We start from the raw sequence: 27,637 nt of genomic DNA, 5'->3' as shown, positions 1-27,637 counted from the left end.
ACAAGTATTGGGTCAGGCTCTGGAACTATGAAAGAAGACTTTCCTAATAGAGAGATGCAGGGATGCTCCAGAAGTAGGGCCAAGATTAATCTCCCATAACATCTATGCTATTGATTTTTTTTCTCTCTTTCAGTTAATAGGGAAAGGACGTTTGGAGATGGAGGGGCAGAAACACATAAACTCCAAAAGGAAAGGTGAGTATTCATGCTTCTTTTGTTTTGTTTTGTTTGTTAATCCTTACCCAATAATATTTTTTCCATTGAATTTTTAGAGAGAGTGGAGAGAGAGGTAAAGACAGAGACAACCTGAGAGAAACACATTGATTGGTTGCCTCCTGCATGTGCCTCAACCAGGACCTAGGCTGGGGAGGAGCCTGCAACCAAGGTACATGCCCTTGACCAGAATTGAACCTGGGACCCTTTGGTCCAAAGACCAATGCTCTATCCACTGAGCAAAACTGGCTAGGGCCATGCTTCTTTTGGAAGAGAAAATAATATTTTAACTTCCAGGAAACAGTTCTTATCCATAGAAGCAATGAGAACAGAACAGTAACAATAACCATAGAAGAATAGGAAAATGAGAAGTTACTTGCACCATGGGGCGTGCTGCTGGCCCAATGGGAAATGCAAACATGTGGTCGGATGTCATGGGGAGGTGAGTACACTCTCATCCCTGTGTATGTCCTCTTCTCTTCCAGGACTGAAAGGCTCCTTCTCTCTCTCACTGACCATCAATTCCAGGCTTGCCCCTGCTGCTTCTTTGGTGATCTATGCCATTTTTCCCAGTGGAGGTGTTATAGCTGACAAAATTCAGTTCTCAGTAGAGATGTGCTTTGACAATAAGGTAAAATGGCAGTTGAGGAGGGTGAAGAAAAAAATCTGGGAATAGAGAGAGATCTTGTGTATGCTAGGGTTGAGATAAGGCAGGGGCTGGGAAATAAGATAATATTGAAGTTGGATGTCATATTGTATTTGTACCTTTAGTATATTTCATTGAAATTAATTCTCTCCTGCTTCTTTTTAAAAAGTCATGTTGGGAATCACATATATAGCTATTCCATATGCTTTCTTATCTTTTAAACATCTATATCATTCTGCCGTGCTGCTCACTTTTCTCAACTCTATTGTAAGACACTGGTTCTCAAGGGCCAGACTTTACAAAGGGAAATCAGTATAAAGGTGAAAGAGTGGGCTGGATACCATAGTTAAAGCCGATGATCCAAGTGACATGTTTGTCTTGTCCTCTCCAGGCCTACCTGATTCCCAAGTTATATTTGTCCTTCCTCAGGTTTCCCTTGGCTTCTCACCTTCCCAGCAGCTTCCAGGATCAGACGTGGACCTACAGCTGCAGGCAGCTCCAGGGTCCCTGTGTGCAGTCCGGGCTGTGGATGAGAGTGTCTTACTACTTAGGCCAGAGAGAGAGCTGAGTAACCACTCGGTGAGTAGTCGGCTACTAAGGTGGGAAGAGGGAGTTAACAGAGAAGATAATCCGGCTATGTTAGAATAGAGGATAGATTTCAGGGAGTGGGAAAGAAAGTCTTAGGAAAATAGTGCACCACCATAAGGTGGTAGAAAAGCGGGTATGAGAATAAAGGTGGGAATGATGGGAAGAGAAGAGCGTGGTTAACATGGACATAGAGATAAAGAAAGAAGCTGAGCCCAGCTGGTATGGCTCAGTGGTTGAGCGTCGACCCATGAACTAGGAGGTTGTGGGTTCGATTCCCTGTCAGGGCACATGCCCAGGTTGTAGGATCAGTCAGTCCCCAGTAGGGGGCATGCAGGAGTTAGCCAATGGATGTTTCTCTCTCATTGATGATTCTATTTATCTCTTCCTTTCTTTCTAAAATAAATAGAAAAGAAAGGAAGAAGATGAAATAGAAGATAAATGTGACAGATTATGAAAAAAGGTGAGGTAGAGGTTAAAATTTAAAAAGTAAAGGAAGAGGTTATGATGAAATAAATATAGGAAGAATTCTGGAGTGACGAAGATAAATAATATGGGAGCTGTGGCACCAAAATTCAAGAGAAGTTTCTCAACTGATTTCACTGTGTCAATACTTTATTTCTTTTTCCCCTTTTATTTCAGGTCTATGGGATGTTCCCATTCTGGTATGGTCACTACCCCTATCAGGTGGCTGAATATGACGAGTGTCCAGTGTCTGGCCCAAGCGACCTTCCTCAACCCCTCATTGTCCCAGTGCCTGAAGAGCGTTGGAGCAGGCGTTCAGTTAGGCAGAGATATTGGTTCTCTAGAGGCATGGACCTTTTCAGTTTTTTTCAGGTACATGGTCTTACCTATTTTGTTTTTATAAAACAATGGTAGTGGGAGGGGGGAAGGAAAGTCCATATTTAAAAAAATGTTTTGTTTTTTTTTTATTGATTTCAGAGAGAGGAAGGGAGAGGGAGAGAAGGATAGAAACATCAATGATGATAGAGAATCATTGATCAGCTGCCTCCTGCACACCTCTTACTGGGGATCAAGCCCACAACTTGGACATGTGCCCTGACTGGGAATCAAACCCGCAACCTCCTGGTTCATGGGTTGACCCTCAACCACCGAGCCACAAGAGCCGGGCTGAAAGTCTGTATCTTAAAAAGTAGAGAGAATCATGTGCGCACTGACATGGATAAAATCTTGAAAAAACCTCCTGATATATGAGGCAGCCTCTCTTAGTTCTTATGCTTGAAGAAGTTGCCCTGTTTCATTGGAAGAGAACCACTATGAGACGCTAAACACCTAGTCTTCTCAATTGGTGGTTCCCAAAGATTGATTTTCATGGATCAGTAAAGAAGGAAAATGAGGAAAGGTAGACCAGCAGTGTCTGTTCATTATTATAAAAAAATATTGCACCTATTTTTTGAACAGAAGTTGGGATGCTATGGCCCTAGTCTGACCAGGAGGCCTCTGACAGGAGCCATGTCTTGTTCATCTTTGCATTCTCTCTAATGCCTGATCCTTCACAATGCTCAATGTATTTTTGTTGAATTGATTGAGCTAATATGGCCCCTGGTCTCTGAAAGTTCAGAGTCTAAATCAAATAATAATATTTTTGACTAATATTTGAAAGAAGCATTAAACATATTTAACAATGAAGTAAGTTTACTTGAAAGCCTTTCACTCTAGGCTGGAACAGAAGTGAACCAATCTTGGCTAAGTATTGGGTAATAATCACCAGTTTCACCACTAATAGGACACAAATGTCTTGGTTGAACCCTTTGAGGGTACAATTCCTAGGCAGCAGCCCTTGTATTAAGGGAGAGGACTTAACATTTTATTCTCGCCTTTCTTTGATACCTATCAGAACATGGGACTGAAAATACTGTCCAATGCCAAAGTCAAGAAGCCAGTCGATTGCAGTCACCATTCTCCAGAATACAGCAGAGTAATGGATGGAAGTAAGTTACCTCTGTGACTTGTGCTGTCACTGAGATGTCTGGAATCGTGGAGCTCTGAAAGCTCCTTCTTTGCCTCTGGTCCTTGTCCTGAGCCCCTAGCCTCAGAATAATGGTTGTGAGTCATAGATGTAGGCAGTTTCCCAAGGATATCTCTGTCTGGGGAGGGCTTTTGAAATCTAAAGGCCTTATCTATTCATTCCCTGGCCAAATGTCCTTGTCTGTCCCTGGATTTGTGACTGGTAGTCCCTTCACATAAATTTATCTCACAACAGAAGTCTTCTAACATTCCCCTATTCTTTGGCTCCTTAGAAACTGATGGTACTGCTCCACTGGCTTTTGGGTCCTCATCTCCATCAATTCCATCAGAGGATTCTCAGGTTCGCCAGTACTTCCCAGAGACTTGGCTCTGGGATCTGCTTCCTATTGGGTAAGTGATGCCTCAATGGTACAGCAAGATAATACAGTGTGGACTCAGCAGAAAACTCAAGATAAAATTATTTTTATGAATCTAACTTTAAAGCTAAGAAAATTGAATGGGAACATGGGAATGTATTTCTTTCCTGAATTCTTATACAATTATATACAATCACTCAAAACAAATTCACGCATCTTCACATTTACACAGTACAGATAGTGCATTCTCACTTCAGATCCACAAAATCTTAAAGGGACATATTGGCATTAGTTTAGTTCTTGCTCACTGCTTATCTGCTCATTTTGACAAGCCATAAGAACATGTACCATCATAGACTCAGAAGGCAGTGGCCTCTCTTTCAGATACATTTGCACACACACGTGTCTACCCACACATACCACCTCCAACATACTCAGGCATCCCACTTCTCCCATATTTGTACATCTTCATTCTCCTGAAGATTCACACTCTGAGATTCACGTGGTCCCCCAATTCAGTTGCCTCTTTGCTTTTCCATCCAGGCACAACATCAGAAAATTCACTTCTCAGCTGACTTTGTAAGTTAATTCTCAAATGCTCTCTCTCATTTACTGTCTGCTTCATCTGGGTTCTTGTTTTCTTACAGTAACTCGGGGAAGGAGGCTATCCACCTCACTGTTCCTGATACCATCACCAAGTGGAAGGCCATGACTTTTTGTACCTCCCAGTCCAGTGGCTTTGGTCTTTCACCCACTGTTGGACTAACTGCATTCAAGCCATTCTTTGTAGATCTGACTCTCCCTTACTCAGTAGTTCGTGGGGAATCCTTTCGTCTTACTGCCACCATCTTCAATTATCTAAAGGATTGCATCATGGTAAGAATGGGGGGTACAGGAAAGAGGTGCCAGCCTGGGAACCACAGCCCCCACTGTAAGTTTTCCCTAAATTGGAAGCATACCAGTTTTCCCTGGGAAAGAGATGTGATGTCGGTGTCTCAGCCCCCATGTTTTCCTAAGCCTCTGTGTTCTGTCTCCTTTACTTGTACCCTTTATCTCTTAAACATCCTCTTCAGGTTCAGACAAACCTGGCTAAATCAGAGGAGTACCAGGTGAAATCATGGGCAGATTCTCATGCCTCCAGCTGTCTCTGTGCTGATGAAGCAAAAACCTATCACTGGAATATCACAGCTATCAAGCTGGGTAAGAGAAAGATGAGAACTCCATCCTTTCCTCCACTGCATTTGCTTTGTTTCCTCTTTCTTTCTTTTTTTTCATTTTCCTAGCCTCTTTTTTCCTCCATCCTATGTCTATGTTATAAGTAAAAAAGCAAGTACCCTTTGATAGATAACCTAAAGAATTATCCAAACTGGATTATTTTGAGTGTGAAAGGGGGAACTTTTTAATATTTATGCTACAAAAAAATGTATGCCAGGACAAGGGATATATGGTCATGTTGTTAATCTGGACCAGGCATTATTCTAACTGCTCTACACGTGGTAAGTCATTTAATTATCACACTAACTCTAGGAGATGTCATTTGCTCATGGATTAAATCCTTGCAACTCTAAGTATAGTCTTCCAATAACTAATACTAGTTATCTATTGCTGCTCAACAAATCACCCTACAATTTTGTGGCTTAAAAGAACAAGCATTATTACATAGTTTCTGTGGGTCAGTAATCTGGGTGCAGCTTAGCCAGGTGCCTCTGGCTCAAGGTCTCTTGTGAAGTGCCAGTCAAGCTGCCAGTTAGGGCTGTGTTCTCATCTGAAGACTTGACTAGGAGGTGATGTATTTCTAAGCTCATTCCACAGTCTGTTCCTCACAGGCTGCTAGACGGAAGGGTACAGTTCTCACCTCAGTTATTGGCTAGTGATCTCCATCAGCTTATCATCACATGAATCTGTCTACTGGGTGCCTCATGACATAACAGCTGGTTTTCTCCAGATCAGGGGTTCAAGAGAAAGGGTGCACCCAAAACAGAAGCTGCAGTCTTTTTAAAAATGGAATCTCAGAAATGACATCTCATTACTTCTGCCCTGTCTTCTGCATTAGAAGTGAGTCACTAAATCCAGCTCACATGTAATGAGAGGGCATTACACAACGGTGTAAATATGAAGATGCACAGCCCTAGCTGGTTTGGTTCAGTGGATAGAGCATCGGCTTGTGGAATGAGGGGTCCCAGGTTTGATTTCGGTCAAGGGCACATGTCCGGATTGTGGGCTCAATCCTCCAGGAGGGGGTGTGCAGGAGGCAGCAGATCAATGATTCTCTCTCTCTCTCTCTCGATTATTCTATCTCTCTATCCCTCTCCCTTCATCTCTGAAATCAATAAAAAATATATTTTTTAAAATATGAGGATACACAGATCATTGGGGGCCCTTAGAGGCTGCCTACCACACTGCACCAGCATCATTGCTGTCACCTGGAAGCTTGTTGGGAATGTAGAATACAGGCCCCTACCCCAGATCTACTAAATCAAAGTTTGTAGCATAACAAGATCCCCAGGTGATTTGTATGCCATTAAGTTTAAGGAGCACTGGTCTAGAGGGGATGAGACCTCATCGGTACCTCTGGCAATAGGTATAATGCTTTCCTTTATCCTTCTTTCTTCTCAGGTCATGTTAACTTTACTATCAGTACTAAGATTGTGGACAGCAATGAACTCTGTGGGGGCCAGAAAGGGTTTGTTCCAGTAAAGGGCAGGAGCGACACACTCATCAAACCAGTTTTGGTCAAGGTGAGTTTTCTACAGGCCTAGCTTCAGAGGTACAGATAGCCACCAAGCCAGGGATGTTCGGTGTGTGTCTAACATACCAGTTAGTCTCTCACAGCAGCCGTATTCCAACTCCAATCAGGTAGCTCACCTTTTTCCTTCCCTGGTCCTTTTCTACTTTTAATGATCTGCTTAACCCACACCATTGGTCTATGAAAAAGCCTAATGCACTTTATTAGTGCCTGGTACTTCACAGTCACTCAATGAATGCTAGTTTCTCTTATTAAATTCACTAAAGTTATCATTAGCTACTTTTTTATCCTATCACGAACCCCCATGTAATTCTGCTTCTTAGAAGTTTCCTAAACTTGTCCTTAGCTCTTGTCCTTGCCCAGAAAGAATTTTACTGAGATGCCCATCCCTGGGTAGAAGTGGAGTCCTCCTGAGCTACAAAGAGTAGCTCCAGCTCTGATAGAAGCCCGGAGGGCACAGGAAGGACCTCTTCTCCCCACTTCCCTTCCCCTGCCTATACCTTCAGTGCCGCCTGCCCTGACATTCATCTTCATCGTATTTACTTATCTATGTTTCTTTTTATGTCAGCCTGAGGGAGTCCTTGTGGAGAAGACACACAGTTCATTGCTGTGCCCCAAAGGTGGGTGAACTCAGAGAGGGGTTGGTAGTGAGGATTCCCTTAGGTGAGCGGAGATTTTCTTAGGCAAAAAGATGAATATACAGGACAAAAAGGTATAGCAGCATCCCGGGGTGCCATCTCCAAAGGGGCCAATTAGCTGGGAGGCAGGAGGAGGAAGAGAAAATGTACAACACAACCATGACTCTCTTTGGGATATATTTTCAGCAAGGCTCACTATGAATAGGTTTAAAAATCTGTCTCCATCCAACAGAAAGCCCTGGATCCAGAAAACTCTTATGAAAAGTTTTCCTATGGTTTGGACTTGAGAACCCCACTATTTCCACCTTCTGCCTTCTATTGTTTCACCTTTTTGTTGTCTCTCACAGAAAACGTGGCTGCAGAATCCATCTCCCTGGAACTCCCTGTGGATGTTGTTCCTGATTCAACCAAGGCTTATGTTACTGTTCTGGGTAAGCAGTTAGAGATTCTTGGCTCAAAAAAGAAAGGAGGCTGCCAAGGTGTGGAGTGGGGGTGGGGCATGTGAACCCACCCGAAGGAAGGTGTGGTGGGTGAGAAGTGACGAAGGAAGAAGAACTTATTTTATATAGTGGGCAATATGGCCAGGTACAGCTAGATTGGACAAACGTAGACTCTAGTTAAAAACAGGAAAGAATGTGGGCAGGAGGAAGTTGAAGGTCTTTGAAATTTGGTATGTATTTAGGTTTAGGTAATCTATCAATTGGGTGGAGGGGAGACAAAATGTTTACAGCAACCTTTTAAAAATTGAGCACTTGATCGAGTTGAGTATAGTTTGGGAAAGGTTCGACCACATTTACATAGGAAGGACACTTCACTCCTTTGGGCAAGGAGACGGAGTGAGTAGAAAAGCATAATCTTGAAAATCACATCAAACTGAGTTAGGATCTCAGTTGTGCCATTTAACAGCCAGGTGACCTGGAATAAGTTAGTGAACAATTCCGATTCATCTTTTCTCTCTGGAAGGCAGTGATAATAACCTCTCAGGATTGGTGTAGATTAAATACAAAGTTCCCAGCATAATATCTAGTTTATAATAGAAACCCCTAAAGTGACAGGTTCTTTCTTTACTCTTAACCCCTTTCAAGATCGCTTCCGGGTTAAGATTTGTCCATTTGACTGTATTTGATTCATATCTCTGAGATAGCACTCACAGTGCTTTAGTTGAATTATAGCTCACTGCCTATCTTTTACAGTGCATTGTGAACTCCTTGAGGATAAGGGCCATGTCTTTTTCATTTCGGTTCCTAGTATATTTCCTACAACATAGTTGACATTCAGTACATATTTATGCATTTGAATTGGACTCCATGGCTGAAATGCAGATAGATGTTCATGAGTCATTTAGTTCAGGCTTCCTGGCTTATGAAGTATACGGAGTGGTCAATAGATATAACTTGGAAAGTGGTATCAGGATTATGTGTATTTGGGAAGAACATGGTGATTTGGAGGGTGGTATACATAGATAGTGGAAGAACTTAGAGATTGAGTCTAAGTATTGACAGTCTTGTTACATCACTCACATCTCCAGTGACATGTTTGTTTGTTCTTTTTTAAGCCCAAAACTCCCTCAGGTGGCCTATGTACCTCTCCATACACTACAGTACCTTGTACATTCCCAATATTGTACTACTATATTATATTGTTTACAATGAATTATAATTGCAATGTATTGTAATTTTTTTCTCTTTTGATTATGAGCTCTTTGAGGCAGAGACATGTTTGACTTACTGTGATCTCCAAGATGACCGATTATCTAAATGATAGATAATAATGTTAATTGAATGATAACTTTTATGGGTTCCTTCTTCTACCACCACCTTCTTTCTCTCTCCTTTGGGTTCCAGGAGACATTATGGGCACAGCCCTGCAGAACCTAGACAATCTGGTGCAGATGCCAAGTGGCTGTGGGGAGCAGAACATGGTGTTGTTTGCTCCCATCATCTATGTCTTGCAGTACCTGGAGAAGTCAGGGCTGCTGACCAAGGAAATCAGGTCCCGGGCAGTAGGTTTCCTGGAGATAGGTGAGCTGGTTTAATATTTTTTCTTGGTCACCTTGTCTAGGGCCAATGATAGCTTGATAAGATACAGGGAAGTTCAGCCACTGAAATATCCCACATCCTTGGAAGTCATGGGGGTGTTTTTTGAAGTTGTCACTGTGATCTAAAACTATATCTGGCTTTCCAGGGTACCAGAAGGAGCTAATGTACAAACACAGCAATGGCTCATACAGTGCCTTTGGGGAGAAGGATGGAAATGGAAACACATGGTAAAATGTCCCAATTATCAATTCACTAGATGCCTGGTGCACAAATTCATGCACAGGTGGGGTCTGGCTGGCCTGCCCTGATTAGAGCTGATTGGGTACCCCCGATCGGGGTCGAGGGAGCTGATCAGGGGCAGGGCTGGCCGGGGAGAGGGGCCGTGGGCAGTTGGCCATCCAGCCCCGCCCCCGATTGGGGTGGGGGGGCTGTTTTGGGGAGGGGCTGGCCAGGGGAGGGGCCATGGGTGGTTGCCTGGCCAGCCCTGCCCCCTGGTTGAACTCCCAGTTGAACTCTGGTGAAGGGGACAATTTGCATATTAGCCCTTTTTTATATAGGATTCTGTACCCTAGAGCATAATTTCTGAATGGAACTATTCCTCTACCAGTCCCCTTAATGCCATTCCTTCTTGCACTCTATCCTCTACCTCTTTCATTCTGTTTATTTCAGCCACTTATATGGTCTTCTCCCTGACCTTATGCCTCCCCAGTTCTTGTCCCCATTAATGCCTATAAATGCCTCCCTTCTAGGGCATTGTATTTCCTCAACTTCCCTCTGAAACCATACACCATAATAAACTATAGAACTATGGCACCCTCACCTAGAAATCCCCCTTCATGCCATGCTTCCCTCTTTACCCAATAGGCTGACAGCCTTTGTCACCAAATGCTTTGGCCAAGCTCAGGAATTCATCTTCATTGATGACAAGAACATCCAGGATGCTCTCAAGTGGATGGCGGGAAATCAGCTCCCCAGTGGCTGCTATGCCAATGTGGGAAAGCTCATGCACACAGCTATGAAGGTACAGATCTGCCCAGGCCCTGCCCCCACACTGTTTCTGGGAGGTACTTGTACCTCTGACTGAGCTGAATCAGAAGAGCACTGGCCTGGGAGATGGTGTTGTTCAGGTCTCAGTCTAGTCTCTGGGTGACTTGGACAATATACTTAACCAGTCTGAGCCTCAGCTTCCATGTCTATAAAATGAGAGTATGAACGAGAGCATGGTTCTCAAAGTGTGGTTCCAGAACAACAGCATCAGCATCATCTGAGAACTTGTTTGAAATACAAATTCCAGCCCTGACCCCAGAGCTACTCTAAGAAACTCTGGGGGTGTGGGCCAGCAATTTGTGTTTTGAGAAGCCCTCATGACTCTGATACTTGCTACAGTGTGTTTTTTTTTTTCTTCTTCAAGGTTTGATTATTTTTATTCTTGAAAATATATATTTTTTATTTTTCAATTACAGTTGATATTCAATATATTAGTCTCAGGTGTGTAGCACAGTGGTTAGAGATTTATATAATTCTTCCCCCCCATAAGTCTTATACCCACCCAATACCACAAATAGTCATTATAATATTATTGACTATATTTCCTAAGCTGTACTTTACATCCGCATGATTATTTTGATACTTGCTAATGTTTTTTTAAAATATATTTTATTGATTTTTTACAGAGAGGAAGGGAGAGGGAGAGAGAGTTAGAAACATTGAGAGAGAAACATCAATCAGCTGCCTCCCACACACCCTCCACTGGGGATGTGCCTGCAACAAAGGTACATGCCCTTGACTGGAATCGAACCTGGGACCCTTGAGTCCACAGGCTGACCCTCTATCCACTGAGCCAAACCGGTTAGGGCGATACTTGCTAATGTTTGATAACCAGTGGACTAGAAGATTTCTGAGCCTTTTATTATATCTCTAAATATAAAGCAAAGTGGTTTGCTTTGGTGGGGACTAATAGGCAGCACAGTCATCTGTAAGGGGTTTTACTCTCTGCTGGGCACTGTTCTAAGTACTTTATTTATTTGATATATTTTAATGTTTACAACAAATCATTAAACTAGGTACTGGTATGCCACTATTAATCACATTTTACAGATGAAGACACTAAGTTTCAGAGATTAAGTAAATTGCTCAAGGTGAATGCTAATAAGTGATAGGACTAACTTGAATCCAGCAACTGGACTCCAGAGACACTGCTCCTGCCCATTACTCCATCATCTGTCCCTCCCAAATGCGGGGGAGGTGTTGATGTGCAGGATAACGTGTTCAATTCAGAACATGCCAGTGAAAGAAAGATTTGCATGAACTTTCCTAAAGAAATTATTTACAGTGCTGTTGCAGGACCTGGATTAAAAATATTGAGCACTGAAAAAAATCACAGTATAAGATTTCTTAGTTTTCCTTATGCAGAATCTTATCTGTACCCCCCAAGTCTCTTTCCTCTCTTATGCCCTGTGTGACATATACCTGGGAGTTGTACATGCCAGAAATTGCACAAGATCTCAGAGGTTTTTGTCCTCCTTTTGGATTAGAGCCACCAGTCTGCTGACTATCACATGTATAGTCAATTTTAGTGGTTTGCATAGGAGTTCCAGAGTTAAACTCCCTGAATTCAAATCCCAGTCCTGCTTATTAGCTGTGCAATCTTGAACAAGCTATTTAAATACCTCTGTAAGTGTTTTTCCTTTTATTTATAAAATGAGAATAATAATTTAGATGAAATATTTTTTAAAATTTGCTAAATGTTTCTGTGAAAGACGTTAAACAGGGAAGGTGTCACTCTCCCCTGGAGAAGAGGCTGGGCTATGTGCTACTTGAGGGGACATCCATTTGAGGAGGCTCAGATTCCATAAGAATCTGAGAATAAGAAGTCTCTTTTTACCACCTCCCTCTTTTTAAAAAATCTCTCTTTGTTTCTTGGGTTTCCTCAGTACCCACTCAGAGCTGAAGACCTGTTACCTCCCACAAGCTACTGTTAAAGGCTGTGCAGCGATTGAACTCCACCCAGTTCTCCCTCATTCTGTGTCCTGGAGTCGGCCTGTGGAAAGGAGTGCTGTTGTTTTCTTCTTTTTTCAAAGATTTTTTTATTGATTTTTAGAGAGAGAGAGAAAAAAAAAAACATTGATGTGATAGCAAAACGTTGATGGGCTGCCTCCTGCATGCCCCCTACTGGGTTTCAAGCCCGTAACCCAGGCATGTGCCCTGACTGAGAATCAAACAGGTGACCCTTTGGTGCATGGAACAACGCTCAACCAACTGAGCCACACCATCCAGGGCTTTTTTTTTTTTTTAAATAATCCATCCATTTAGATGGGGGGAGAGGGAGGTGGCGGGTAGGTAGACACTATTTTTTAATTTGCACACAATTCTTGCATGTGCCTGCTGCCCCCTGACTTACTGTCTCTCTGTTTCCCTTTAGGGTGGAGTTGACGATGAGATCTCCTTGACGGCATATATCACAGCTGCATTGCTGGAGATGAAAAAGACCACAGATGTGCGTTTCTCTGGCTCCTCTTCTTTATATTCTTCTTATCTTGCCTATTTCTAGATAAATTCACCTACTTTTTTGTCCCTACTCAGCCTTTTAAACTCAAGGAAGATATGATGATTTCCTCATCCCTTCCCATTTTATAAGAAATGCCTTATACATTCAGTTCTTCACTTTCACTTTTTAGGACCCAATGGTGAGTCAGGGACTGCAGTGTCTCAGGAATTCTGTTTCCTCCACCACCAACCTGTACACACAGGCCCTACTAGCTTATACTTTCTCTCTGGCTGGGGAGATGGACCTCAGACACATTCTTCTGGAACAGTTAGATCAGCAGGCTATCATCTCAGGTATGTTGGCCATGTGAAGAGTTTTTGGAAATTATGAAAATATGCTGTGAGTTATCTATAGTTTCCCCTCGTCTCCATAGTCCCACATATATTCAATTCTAGGATTCATTTTAGTAAAAGTTATTGTCATAAAATCATTGTTGAGAGTTTTGTGGGAAAGCCCATGTAAGTCCTCAAAAGCATTGCTATACTTTTAACAGAAAGAGGAGATAGATGGTTGAAGCTAGTCAGAAAACATCCTGGCATTGCAGCATCACCCTTTTGCAGGTATTAAACAATTCTTTGGTGTAAGATCACTCTGATTAAGTAAAAAAAAAATGCTGAAAATTAATAAAATTTTGTTAGCCAAAAACATGCCTTAAATATGTAAGATTCTTTTAGGAAGTTTCTACCTACCTATCTCCATTAGAATTTGAATTTATAGGGCTGTTTTTATATAATTGCTAGAGGCATTTACAGGTGCTCCCAGCTTTACTTTGGGGAATTATGTGTGAGTGTATACACACACACACACACACACACACACACACACACACCTGCATATATAATTAGGGCCAGTAAATCAGAAGATTTTGAGAAATAATTTTTTTGAAACTCATGATTAATATTTGTTGAGATTTTATCTGCTTTAAGGTGTAGCATTTACAAAATGAATATGAGGAAGTCATTTCCTCCCAAGACCTTCCTAATTATGCTTCTTTCTCCATAGGAGAGTCCATTCACTGGAGCCAGAAACCTACTCAGTCATCGGATGCCAGTCCTTGGTCTAAGCTCGAGGCTGTAGATGTGGAACTTACGGCATATGTATTACTGGCTTGGCTTAGCAAAGCCAGTCTGACTCAAAAAGAAATAGCCAAAGCCACTGGTATAGTGGCTTGGTTGGCCAAGCAACGTAATGCATATGGGGGCTTCTCTTCCACTCAGGTAAATAGCCTACTCTCCACTGTCACTTATCAGGTAGGATTAGATCCCATGTGGAGATGGAGGAAAACCTATTGCTCTTGCCCTCTAGGTCCAGGCACTTATAATTCTATAGAGAGGGAGAAAAAGCATGTAAAAACCATATAGAACGAGTCATCAATTCGGTCTTGTGAGTCATAAATAGTACTATATGCATTTAATGCTCTTTCTTTGCAGAGTATGAAGCATCATGAGATTCATATTGTATATGTAAAGAAGACATGTATAAGTATAGATAAATTTATATATTAAATTAGAAAGCCAATTATGGGGGCTGTAAGCATAAAAGCAAGATTTTATGGGCATACCTCTTTCTACTATTTCCTAGTAAGGTATAGTCTAAAAACCTAGAAGGAAAGCTAGGAAAAGTTCTATATACCACAAAGCAGGGGCTGGTTATATAACATGAGATACAAAAGGTACAAATATTGAATTTCAAAAAGGAGAGGGAGCTCTCATCAGCCTGAGGGATAAGAAGCGTCTTCACAGGGGAATTGCATTTGAGGCAGAGCTAAAAGGATATGTAAACTTTTGGTAGGCAGCTACTGAAAGGAAGAGGAATTTGCAAAAGTACGGAGTGGTTGTTGGGGAAAACTGATTTGGCTGAAACACAATGGACTTAGGTTGAAAAGGCAGAGTAAGTTCATAGTATGAAGAGCCTTACATATCAGACTCAAGATTTTGCCTAATTCTGAGGAGCTATTAAATTTTTTAACTTTGTTTCAGAAAAATTAATCTGTTACTTTGTGTATGGGATGATTTAGAGGCGGAAAATACTGGATTTGAAGAGATCAGGAGATTATTTCATTTATTTAGGTTAGGGGTAAGGAGAAATTGAATTAGTGGGGTGGCAATTGGGGAAAAAAGGTACGATAAATTTAAATAATGTCATAAAATGATCAGATGATCACAAAGAGAGTCATCATTAATTTATTTGTTCTGCAAATGTTATTAAAACGTACTATGTCCAGGTTACCAAAAGATACAAAAGTAAACAAGAAAACATATTTCTTGTCCACACAGAGATTATATTCTTGTTGATATTAGGGCCACTTTCATTGAAGTTATAACATGTAAATTATACATGGAAGAATGAACAGATTTTAACAGTTAGAATGTCTGGTAAAGATGTTAAGTGCACTGAGCTTGAGTATAGTAATAATTTAATTGGAATTTTAAAATATTATATGGTACACTACCTTCTTATTTCAGGGAAATTCTTGGCCAAAGATCAGGAAAGACTTCCTTCTTCTTGTTGAACCCTAAATAACTACAATATATAATTTTAAAAAGCACTGCATCAAATCTTTAGAATTCTCAGTGACAGATGTATGCCAGAATTGTTTTTTACTATAATACTTGGTTATTCTAAGAAGTCACATATCACCCACATCAGTTTTTGAGCTGATGTGTGGTCCCATTAGTTGCATTGTTTCACATGTGCAAGCAATAAAGACCTCCTCGGCCCTAGTTCACAGAGGGTAGACAAAAAGTTGCTTGTAGATTGTCAAGCTGCACAAGTATAACTTGTTCACAGCTTCCCCAGGAGGATGACAGGTTTTCTTCCTTTTATATGACACTGTAATGTCTAAATGCGACTGTTCTTTTTCATTTGGGACAGGAGGAAGTGAGTTCCTTTATGCAGTAATAGCTATCGTAATTAAGTGTTGAGAATGTAGACATTCTCATAACACAGGGTAAGAGAAGACAATTTTGCTGAATACCTCATTCTCCCTCACCTCCCATCCCCTCGCAGTTGTAATTTATGTAAATAAAGATAAAATGTTCTCAGAATGGAAAGGTTCAAGCTACATGATGCCATGTTCTCTTGGTGACAGATTATCTGTCTTATTCCCAGATGAGAAAAAAGGATTGTCATATGGCATAATGGCTAAGAAGCCTTGGCCTGCAAGGAAGGATTTCCCAATACTCTCTCCAACTGTGCCATAGAAGATTATTACGTAGTTAAATAACTTTGAAAAATGTGCACGTTCTAGGGCTATCAACTTGCTGTTGTTTCTTCCTCAAATAAAGAAACTGCAAAATATATACTGTTATCCACTTGCTTCTAACAAGAGCCCGTTCTGAAGCTAGGTTTGATTGCTGAATTTGAATATATGAGATTAACCTAGTGACTTAAGGATGTTCAATAATAACTTAATTGAGATTTTATATACAGGTGAGATATTACAATTTCTATGTCAGTTTCCCCAGTGTGGGTGAATGTGGTTCTTAGATACATAGAAGATATATCATCTAAGCTAGCAAACCACCATCAGATGTATAGGTTATAGGGTTGTTTGAGGTTAATTCCAGTGCTTCACAAAATGGTTAAGCATATGCTTGATTGTTTTCCTCAGGATACTGTAGTTGCTCTCCAAGCTCTGGCCAAATATGCCACCACTGCCTATGTGCCATCTGAGGAAGTCAACCTGGCTGTAAAATCCACTGAGAATTTCCAGCGTACCTTCAATATTCAGGCTGCCAACCGGTTGGTATTTCAGCAAGAGACGCTGCCCAATGTCCCTGGGGTGTACACCTTGGAGGCCACAGGCCAGGGCTGTGTCTATGTGCAGGTAAGCAGTGATCCATGTGAGAACAAGTGTGTCTTGGGAAGGTGGTTCTGAGGGCATCTTCGCCTCCAGTAGAACATCCCCTCTCTTTTTGTCTACCTTATTTGTAAGGAAAATAGTTTAACTATGCAACTTCTAAAGTTCTTCTCAACTCAAATTTGGATATCTTGTTTCTTCATATTAGACAGTGCTGAGATACAATATTTTCCCTCCTAAAAATGTGGAGACCTTTAGTCTTAGTGTGGAAATGGGAAAAGCTAGATGTGATCAACCAACTTCACCTCGATCCTTGACTCTCACTCTCCACACAAGGTGAGGAAGGCTGAAGTTGTGGTGGGGGCACCTGGATCATAGAAGCTGAGTTGGGATTGTGTGTGTGTGTGTGTGTGTGTGTGTGTGTTGGGGATAGAGTATGCTGCGAGAGAAAATCATGGGCTCACACAGGCTTGCTTCTTTCTGTCCTCAGTTATGTGGGGAGTCGCAGCTCTTCCAATATGGCCATTGTGGAAGTGAAGATGCTTTCTGGGTTCAGTCCCATGGAGGGCACCAATCAGCTAGTAAGTCACTTCTCTGTTCTTCATTTACTAGCCCCCAGGGGACCTAACATTTTCATAAAAAGCTGGTGAGCCCTAGCCAGTTTGCTCAGTGGTTAGAGCATTGGCCTGCAGACTGAAGAGTTGTGGGTTTGATCCTGGTCAAGGGCACGCACCTTGGTTGCAGACTCAACCCCTGGCCCTGGTTGGGGCACGTGCGGGAGTCAACTAGTCTCTCTCACAATGTCAATCTCTCACATCGATGTTTCTCTCTCTGTGTCTCTCCCCCTCCCTTCCATTCTCTCTAAAAAAAATCAATGGAAAAAAATATCCTTGGGTAAGGATTAACAAAAAAATGCTGGTGAAATGGGATATATATATATATATATATATATATATATATATATAGTCATGATTGTAGTATCTAAATGGCTACAAAAGTGCATCTGATATATGAAATGGGACCTGTAATAGTCTTTGTTCCTTCTCTTACCTTTTCCACCGTATCCATTGTTTCCTTGACCATGACAGAGTGTTGGAAGCTTCCCCTAGGGGACAGGGAAGGCTCTGGCTCTTAAACTCTTTTTTCTCCTTTCTTATTCAGCTTCTCCAGCAACCACTGGTAAAGAAGATTGAATCTGGCACTGACACACTTAACATTTACTTGGAAGAGGTAGGTAGCCAAGAACTGAAACAACTATATTTCCTACAACCAAAAAATAGTAAGAAGAATGTCAGATTGTTTTACATTTTTGCTTTGCCATCTGGCTTCACTGAAGAGAGTGAAGTTCTATCTGATTCTGTAGTCAATCCGCTGCAATATCACACGTCAAATAGCCCCTGTTCACATGTACATCAAAGAGAATGAGAGTGAATAAAAGCATTATTCCAAAAATAATTCTGATCTCGCAGAACCCTTGATACAGTCTTGGGGTTCCGTGAGAGTTCCTGGATCACGTTTTGAAAGGTACTGTACCTTAAAAAGTTCCTTTTGGAAATCTCTTCCTATTAGGCATTTTTAATTCCATATCTAAATGTACAACATGAATCTTATTTTCTTATTATATTAGATTAATTTATACAATTGTCTTAAATTCTCCATTTTTTCACTTACTTAACAAATATTTACTGAGCAACCAATCTATGCCAGACACTCTTCGATGTGATGGAGATGCAGCAGTAAAAATAACAGACATGATCCCTGTCCTCATGGAGTTAATATCCTAGCGAGAGAGAAGCAATGCAAATTAAAAAAATACATATATGTGTGTTCACACACACATTCAGTATTAATTTTGATAGTAAGTGCTATGAAGGATAAGGGGATAGAGTGATGGTGGGAGTAGGCCAGGATGTGACTATTTTAAAATAAGGTAGTTAGGAAAGGCCTCCTGAGGATGTTATTTGATCAGAGGCCTGAATGAATGGAAGAAGGAAGAAAGAAGAAAGAATAAAGAAAGGAAGAAAGAAAGAAAGAAAGAAAGAAAGAAAGAAAGAAAGAAAGAAAGAAAGACGGAGGGAGGAAGGAAGGAAGAAAGGAAGGAAGGAAGGAAGGAAGGAAGGAAGGAAAGAAGGAAGGAAGGAAGGAAGAAGGAAGGAAGAAAGAAAAGAAAGAAAGAAAGGAAGGAAGGAAGGAAGGAAGGAAGAAAGAAAGAAAGAAAGAAAGAAAGAAAGAAAGAAAGAAAGAAAGAGATGGAGGGAGGAAGGAAGGAAGAAAGGAAGGAAAGAAGGAAAGAAGGAAGGAAGGAAGGAAGAAGGAAGGAAGAAAGAAAAGAAAGAAAGGAAGGAAGGAAGGAAGGAAGGAAGGAAGAAAGAAAGAAAGAAAGAAAGAAAGAAAGAAAGAAAGAAAGAAAGAAAGAAGGAAAGAAGGAAAGAAGGAAAGAAGGAAAGAAGGAAAGAAGGAAAGAAGGAAAGAAGGAAAGAAAGAAAGAAAGAACAGCAGGGAGAGCTGTTGGAGAAATGTCTATGTTTCTTTGGCCACTTCAGTTAATTTAGTGGAGGAGTCATGGGTTAAAGTAGACCGAGGACGGAGGGAACCATTTTAAAGAAGGGCCGGGAAGCTGTAAGATCCTGAGAAGAAAGAGCCAGACAGTCAGCAGGAGGCAGTACCTTTCAGCCTGGCGTAGGTCAGAAGGGACAGATAGAAGAGTTTCAGAAAATCTGTGTGAAGAAAAAATCTTTTAACCTCCACATCACATGCATTATTTCCATTTTAATTTTAATGTAACATTGTGTCTTTCTTCCCCATAGCTCAGTAAGAAGACTCAGACCTATACCTTCACCATCAGCCAAAGTGTGTTAGTCACCAACCTGAAACCAGCAACAATCAAAGTCTATGATTACTACCTACCAGGTGAGGGCTGAGCTTTACCTGCCTCTGCCAACATAGTTCTCATTCTTTAAAATATCTTTCCTGCCCTGGCTGGTGTGGCTCAATCGGTTGGAGTGTCGGGTCATTCCAAAGGATTGCAGGTTAAATTCCCAGTCAGGGTACAAACCCAGGTTGCAGGTTCAATCCCAGTTGGGGTGTGTGCGGGAGGTAGCCAATCATTTTCTCTCTTGCATCCATGATTTTTTTCTCTTTCTCTTCTCTCCCTCTCCCTTCCACTCTCTCTAAAATCAATAAAAACATATCCTCAGGTGAGGATTTAAAAAAATACTAATAAAATAAAATATCTTTCCTAATTTTACAAATATTCCTTCCCAAGGCAAGTATCATATAATTATACTAGAGGCCCAGTGCACACATTCATGCACCGGCAGGGTCCCTCAGCCTGGCCTGCAGGGATCGGGCCGAAACTGGCTCTCTGACATCCCTGAAGGGTCCCAGATTGCGAGAGGGCACAGGCCAAGCCAAGGGACCCCACCAGTGCACAATCAGGCCTGGGAGGGACAGCAGGAGGGCTCCAGGGCTTGTCTAGCCCATCTTGCCCAGTCTCGATCCTGATCAGTGGACCCCAGCAGCAAGCTAACCTACCAGTTGGAACGTCTGCCCCCTGGTGGTCAGTGCACATCATAGCAACTGGTTGGACAGTGGGAAGAACACTTACTAGTAGCATATTAGCCTTTTATATAGATAGATGATCTGATCTCTTAAGATACTTTAATTCAATTATATGCCATTTAAAAAAGTCTTCTGCATTGGAGATATTTTGTAGGCTGTGGTCAACAGACCAAAAGAAAAATGTGGACCATTGTTCTCTAAGAGCTAACTATTAATATTCTTGCTGTTGATTAATAATTTACCATAAGAGTGCAAATATTATTGTTTGGAACCTTCCTGTAATTCTGAATATAACCTGTAGGGATTCTTTGAGAAGGGCTAAAACAATAGCTTTTATGAAATATTTTCTTTCTAATGTGTGAAGCCTGCAATGTAGTAAAAGATGTCATTTCATTTCACAGATGAACAAGCAATAATTCAGTATTCTGATCCCTGTGAATGAGGTAAGCCCGGAAGAGAGAAGAATGGGTTTTGGGGTAGTGTGGTAATATTCAGAAGTTAACGGGACCTTCTTCTGAGTTACTGTTATTGTCTTTTGGTAGCTTATTTTTGATAGAAAGTGGGCTTTTCTTTTTTGCCCTAAACTCTTGAAGAGGGAGTAATAATCTCCATAGTTCACATCACAGAAAGTTAATAATGCCATTTGTATGAGGGGTTCTATGTGATTTTAAAAAAACAACATGTTTTTATCTGATTGAAAAGGAATGAATTTTTCTAATTATATTTACACTAGAGGCCCAGTATATGAAATTCGTGCACGGGGGAGGTGTCCCTCAGCCCAGCCTGCACCCTCTCCAATCTGAGACCCCTTAAGGGATGTCCGACTGCCTGTTTAGGCCCGATCCCGGTGGGCAGTCGGACATCCCTCTCACAATCCAGGACTGTTGGCTTCCAACTGCCTGCCTGCCTGCCTGCCTGATTGCCCCTAACCGCTTCTGCCTATCAGTCTAATCACCCCCTAACCACTCCCCTGCCAGCCTGATTTGACACCTAACTGCTCCCCTGCCGGCCCAATTGCCCCTAACTGCCCTCCCCTGCCAGCCTGGTCACCCCTAACTGCCCTCCCCTGCCAGCCTGATCGCCCCTAACTGTCCTCCCCTGCAGGCCTGGTTCCCCCCAACTGTCCTCCCCTGCAGGCCTGGTCCCCCCCAACTGTCCTCCCCTATAGGCCTGGTCCCCCCCAACTGCCCTCCCCTGCTGGCCCGGCCTCCCCCAACTGCTCTCCTCTGCCGGCCCGCTCACCCCTAACTGCCCTCCCCTGCTGGCCTGATCACCCACAACTGCCCTCCCCTGCAGGCCATCGTGTGGTGGCCATCTTGTGTCCACATGGGGGCAGGATCTTTGACCACATGGGGGCAGCCATCTTGTGTATTGGAGTGATGGTCAATTTGCATATTACTCTTTCATTAGATAGGATTATATATTTTTGTGCATTTGTGAGTTTTTTGTTTTGTTTTGTTTTTAAATAGGGAAAAGCTCCTTTATAACTGTGAAGACTTTCTGAGTAACACGTTCTTCCATTTTTGTTTTTGTTTCCTCCTAGGATAGAAGTTGGAAAGAAACTGCATCAATCCTCTGTGACATTATTGGACAGCATTCTTCTGCCTCTTAAAGCAGAACTCATTCCATCAGATAATTTGACTTCTCTGATTGTCTAGTGAGTGGGTAACAGATGAGCAGGCCTGGAGCTCAGCTACTTCTGACTACTTCACAGATACTTAGATGCCAAAATAAAGGGGAGAAGGGCTAGGGATGGTTACACAAAGGAGCAATCACAGAGGAAAGATTGCTGGGGGAGATGTGGTTTAGCCAATTAGGGGATGCTCCAGAGAGGAGATGGTGGTAGAGAGTGATACAGGGAAGATAAGGATGTCTTCCTAGGGGTGAAATCTAAGGGAAGGTGTAATTTAGGGCTTTGGGAATAGACTTAAAAAAATAAATATTCTTTTCTTGAAAAGAAAATCTGTGTACTTGTCTCTGTGAATATTTCTGTGGACACCAAAACTCACATTTTGGCTTCTTCCTTAAACCTTTTGACCCATGCCAGGCCAGTGTGGCTCAGTGGTTGAGCATCAACCTATGAACCAGGAGGTCACAGGTCAATTGCCCATTAGGGCACATGCCTGGATTGTGGGCTCAATCCCCAGTAGCAGGGGTGGGGGTATGCTGGAGGCAGCCGATCAATGATTCTCTCTCATCGTTGTTTCTATCTCTCTCTCCCTTTCCCTTCCTCTCTGAAATCAATAAAAATATATTTCAAGCCGAAACTGGTTTGGCTCAGTGGATAGAGCATCGGCCTGCGGACTGAAGGGTCCCAGGTTTGATTCCGGTCAAGGGCATGTACCTTGGTTGCGGGCACATCCCCAGTGGGAGGTGTGCAGGAGGCAGCTGATCGATGTTTCTCTCTCATCGATGTTTCTAGCTCTCTATCCCTCTCCCTTCCTCTCTGTAAAATATCAATAAAATATATTTTAAAATATATATATATTTCAAAAACTACAACCAAATCCTTTTGACCCAGGCTTCTCAAAGAATCATGATAAAGATTCAGGGAAGGGTCAGAGTAGAGAATCCTAGTTGAGCGACTGTGTGCAGCTGGCTGTTGCTGTAGGGCAAACCGTGATTGATATTTCTGCTTTTCCCCTGCATGACCCCCAGTGCTTCCACACATGGGAAACCATCATCGTGTAAGCTCTTCCTTGGTGCAATGGTTGTATTTTGGAAACAGGTTTGGAGGCAAAGGGATGGGAGAAATATGGGTGATATTTAAACCAATAAGATTCTCTAAATAATTACATGCTTTACCTTAGATGTCCACACTCTAATATTGCTCCTGAAGATAATATACTCTGAATGACAGAGTCAGGGAAAAGTAAATCCATGATGTAGAGATATCTCCCTGAGCCCAGGGCCACATAGACTATTCATTCCCTGTCTCCTCCACCCAAGACTCTGCCGTGGTCCTCCTACAAGTTTCCAAAGTAAGAGGACATGGGGGACACACCTAAGGAGGCCACCCCAAAGCTTGCCTTTCCCCTCAGGTATCACAGAGAACAGAGGGAACTCTAAAGAACACTTGGTATTATAGTAGTACTTATAGTAAGCACTCAACACATACATTTACTACATGCCAGGTATTTTATCAGGCCTGGTAATGCAAAGATAAATAAAATGAGGTTTTTATCCTCAAGGACCTCACAAACCAGTGGAGGCCAAAATAAACAAATTAAGTTAAAATAAAGTGTGCCAAAATATTGGGTGTCTCAAAATAATGTATACACGCACTTTGACTAATTATAAAGGCAATGTTTATTAAAATACATTTTATTTTCAAAATGGAGCTATCAGCTGTTAAGTGTATATATATATTTTGGGGACACTCTGTATATTGATAGAAGAAAGTACAAAAAGCTATGGGAGTACATAGGCCTCATCTCCAAATGCAATCATATTGAGGATCAGAGTCAACATATGAACTTGGGAGGAACACAATACAGTCCATAACACATCTTCAAAGAGATTTTGAACTGACTAATCAGAACCACCAATTTTGTTTTCCGTGAAGCAAATATGAGAAAAAACATGAACTTTAAACATTTTTTATTGCAGATCTCCTAAAAGAAAATTTTAAAAGCATGCATTCCCTTGAGTATTTTCAACATCAAGAATTTCCATCTTAAATTTAAATAGTTAAAAGGATTTGATTTCTGGATATTATAATGTTGGCAAGAATAAAACTGTTATATAACTTAAGAAATATTATCCAATGTAATGTAAAGTCCATATAGCTTGATACCCACTACCCATTAAAAAATTACACAAGTAAGTTTAATAATCAGAATTTTGACATTGTTCCTTTTTTCCCTTCAATTCATGTTTCCATCCACTTTCATGATGGAATTTTCTCTCTAATATATTTTACGCTTAAAAGTTTTATTGATTACCCTATCAAATGTTCTGTAACAAAAAAAAATACATAACTTGAAATAGCAAAGAGTTTATTTGTATTTTATAGGACTCAAAGATATTCAAGAATTCTTGTGGATTGACTTAACAATAGAATTATTAAGAAACACAGTGAGCCCTGTCTGGTTTGGCTCAGTGGATAGAGCATCATTGGCCTGTGGACCAAAGGGTCCCAGATTCAATTCTGGTTAGGGGCACATGCCTGGGTGGCAGGCTCGGTCCAACGTGCAGGAGGCAGCCAATCAATGATTCCCTCTCATCATTGATGTTTCTATTTCTCTCTTCCTCTCCCTTCCTCTCTGAAATCAATAAAAATATATTTTAAAAAAGGAAACACAATGAATCAAAACAGAACAACTTTTGCCTGGTTGGTGTGGCTCAGTGGTTGAGCGTTGAACCATGAACCAGGAGGTCCTCGCTCAATTTCCCATCAGGGCACATGCCTGGGTTGTGGGCTTGATCCCCAGTAGGGGATATGCAGGAGGAAACCGATTAATGTTTCTTTCTCATATATGTTTCTATCTCTCTATCCCTCTCCCAACCTCTCTCTAAAATCAATAAAAATATATTTTAAAAGTATTTAGTATATAAAACAAAATAAAGAGAATAAATCTTAAGAATAAATGTGGGGAAACTCGGGACTTGGTTGGAAAGTCTGTAAGGAGGATTCTCTGAAAGGTTTGAGGCCTTTAGGGGGACCTTGCCGAAGGCAACAGCCCCTGCTTTGATTTTTCAAAATAAGTCCGAACCCGCAGGTGTTTTACTGGAATCTCTATGTTTAGTCTTTAGACCCGACCTTGTAGAAGCATGTGCTTTCTCAAGGATACTTACTCTGCTGATGGTATCTAATAGTTAATTTTAGTTCAAGCTGTTGTGACAATAAAAGCCTAAGGAGGGAGGCAAATAGGGCTGTTTGGTTCCTATAACCAAGCAGTCCCTTAGCCCTCTCTTTCACAGAAATGTGTGTCAGAGTAATCCATTCATCCATTGCTCAGGGTCTGCTGGTCAGTTCTGGCAAATAAAAAGTTAAACAGTCATATACTTTATTAAATAAATATTGAACATAAAATATAAAATAGTGCCGAAACCGGTTTGGCTCAGTGGATAGAGCATCAGCCTGTGGACTGAAGGGTCCCAGGTTCAATTCCGGTCAAGGGCATGTACCTTGGTTGAGGGCACATCCCCAGTTGGGGGTGTGCAGGAGGTGGCTGATAGATGTTTCTCTCTCATTGATGTTTCTAACTTTCTATCCCTCTCCCTTCCTCTCTGTAAAAAATCAATAAAATATATTTTAAAAAATATGTAAAATAGCTTAACCTGTTTGGCTCAGTGTATAGAGCCTATGACTGAAGGGTCTCAGGTTCGATTCCAGTCAAGGGCACAGGCCTGGGTTGCGGGCTTAATCCCCAGTTGGGGGCATGCAGGAGACAGCTGATCAATGATTCTCTCTTATCATTGATGTTTCTAGCTCTCTCTCCCTCTCCCTCTCTGAAATCAATAAAAATATATTTTAAATATATATATATAAAATAAACTTCAGAAACACTGTTCCTAATGAGATGGATATAATTGTTTTTTTTCCAATTTGCGCATTTATCTATAGATTATTTCTAGAATGAGATCAGAATCAGGATTAATTTTATTCCTATTTTTAATTTCTATAGATGCATTCTTTGAGCAGTATGACTTTTGTAAATAAGTAGGAACAAGGAGCATTTAGCTTTAGCAATGTCACTGAATTTTCTGAACTCTTTCACATTATATTTCAAAAAGCATATAATAATATTTCATCAAAAATCATTCTTAGTGATTTATTATCAATACTCAGCTTGATTAGGTTCTTCTTCAATTTAGTTGAAAGTATTGTAAATCTTGACCTGAAAAAGAATTTTGTATTAAATTAACTTACCTACACAAAGTGACAATATTTCAATTAAAAAAAAAAAAAAGAACAAGAACAATGCACCATGGAATAAATTGAAGTTATACCTTTTTGAAAAGTGAAAAGAGAAAGGGAAAAGAGGAATGATCATGAAGCTTCAACTCCTATACCCCATTCTTAGTGAACTGTTGAGATGGAGATTCCTTGTGGAACTTGAAGATCTAGGAATTTAAGCCCTAGTACCTTTGGAAAGTCTTCACATATCCTAGACAGATTCAGTTTGGAAACTGCTGATTTAGTGTTCATATAACAGCTCTACAACTTGACTGACTTAGGGCAAGTTATTAAACCTGTCTACACCTGTTTCCTCCTTCTTAAAGTGGGAGTAATGGAACTTAAAGAGTAAGGTGAAGTTGAAATAATACTATCCATGAAAAGTGTTTAAAAACGTATCTAGTCCTGGCTGGGTGACACAGTTGGTTAGACATCCTTCGTCCTGATACTCCAAGGTCGTGGGTTTGACCTCTGGTCAGGGCACATACGAGAATTAACCAATGATTGCATAAGTAAGTGCAACAACAAATCAATGGTTCTCTCTCTCTCTCCCTCTCTCTCTTTCGCTCTCTCTCTCTTTCCCTCCCCCCTTCCTGTCTCTCTGTCAAATCAATACATTTTTTTAAAATTGAAAAATAAAACTTATCTAGCCCTAGCTGGTTTGGTTCAGTGGATAGAGTGTCGGCCAGTGGACTGAAGGGTCCCGGGTTTGATTCCAGTCAAGGGCTTGTACCTTGGTTGCAGGCTCCTCCCCGGCCCGGGGCCCTGGTCAGGGCTCGTGCAGGAGCCAACCAATCGATGTGTTTCTCTCACATCCATGTTTCTCTCTGTCTTTCCCTCCCTTTTTCACTCTCCCTAAAAATCAATGGGGAAGTATTCTTGGGTTAGAATTAAGAAAAAATAAAAATAAATAATAAAACGTATCTAGAAGGAGGGAGGATAGTTAATATTACACTAATTTTAGAAAGACATTTTAAAAATATTATTTGGCATTTAGAAAGTATTCCATAAAAATTGCCTGTTATTGCGAGGCAAGATCCTGGGCATTTCTTTCCAGGAGTTAACATTTCCGTTCTCATTTAGGTACTCTGCGCTGTCATTGAGGCCCTCCTGTCGTCCCTTTCCCCAGCCCAGAGTGAGCGCAGATGGAGGCAGCTTGTACCTAGGCAAGAATGACACATTTAGGTCAGAGAGGAGAGTACACAATGATATCTTCTGCATTTATTTTTTACGTGTTTAAATTTTGTTTTGTTTTATTTTATCATTTATTTTAGAATAGATAAGACATACCAATGTGAAGATTCAATGGTACAAAAGAACATCTTTCACATCTTTTCTTCCCATTCCCTCTTCAGAAGTAACCTCTGTTAGTTTTGTCCAGTGCTAGCTCCCTGAAAACACTGCCCAAACACCCACTGGGTAAAGCTGGGTTTATTCAAACGGCTCTGAGGGAGGACATGCATTGAAGGAGCCTTGGTAATGTCTGGGAGGGGGGGATGAAGTCAGGATATTTATGAAGTTCTGGGGTCTGGTTTAAGGGGGGGTGTCTTTCAGTGTAGGGGTTTGATTAAGACTGGGTGAGAATCATGGTTAAGTTTGTGGACATAGTAAGGT

General features: G+C 41.3%; 1 protein-coding gene across 1 annotated transcript in view; it reads left to right on the top strand.

Annotated features, from left to right (window-relative positions):
- A2ML1 (alpha-2-macroglobulin like 1) overlaps positions 1-22,074 on the top strand; it is a gene marked incomplete at its 5' end in the record, with an annotated part of 35,136 nt that extends 13,062 nt beyond the window's left edge. The window contains 24 exons of the mRNA XM_080660285.1: positions 134-194; positions 698-843; positions 1,288-1,437; positions 2,086-2,280; positions 3,302-3,395; positions 3,705-3,822; positions 4,436-4,664; positions 4,862-4,988; positions 6,405-6,526; positions 7,103-7,154; positions 7,520-7,603; positions 9,017-9,193; positions 9,357-9,438; positions 10,076-10,232; positions 12,633-12,707; positions 12,889-13,051; positions 13,761-13,975; positions 16,372-16,587; positions 16,769-16,896; positions 17,051-17,141; positions 17,722-17,790; positions 19,368-19,470; positions 20,523-20,564; positions 21,665-22,074. Coding sequence (XP_080516411.1) covers positions 134-194; positions 698-843; positions 1,288-1,437; positions 2,086-2,280; positions 3,302-3,395; positions 3,705-3,822; positions 4,436-4,664; positions 4,862-4,988; positions 6,405-6,526; positions 7,103-7,154; positions 7,520-7,603; positions 9,017-9,193; positions 9,357-9,438; positions 10,076-10,232; positions 12,633-12,707; positions 12,889-13,051; positions 13,761-13,975; positions 16,372-16,587; positions 16,769-16,896; positions 17,051-17,141; positions 17,722-17,790; positions 19,368-19,470; positions 20,523-20,563 — 2,895 coding nt within the window. The 3' untranslated portion in view covers position 20,564; positions 21,665-22,074. The remainder of the gene's footprint in view (positions 1-133; positions 195-697; positions 844-1,287; positions 1,438-2,085; positions 2,281-3,301; positions 3,396-3,704; positions 3,823-4,435; positions 4,665-4,861; positions 4,989-6,404; positions 6,527-7,102; positions 7,155-7,519; positions 7,604-9,016; positions 9,194-9,356; positions 9,439-10,075; positions 10,233-12,632; positions 12,708-12,888; positions 13,052-13,760; positions 13,976-16,371; positions 16,588-16,768; positions 16,897-17,050; positions 17,142-17,721; positions 17,791-19,367; positions 19,471-20,522; positions 20,565-21,664) is intronic.
- Between the last annotated feature and the right edge of the window lie 5,563 nt (positions 22,075-27,637).

Source organism: Plecotus auritus (assembly GCF_963455305.1).
Source record: "Plecotus auritus genome assembly, chromosome: 3".
NCBI lineage: Eukaryota > Metazoa > Chordata > Mammalia > Chiroptera > Vespertilionidae > Plecotus > Plecotus auritus.
Note: the sequence above shows the minus strand (reverse complement) of the source record. Positions and strands in the feature narration are given on the sequence as shown.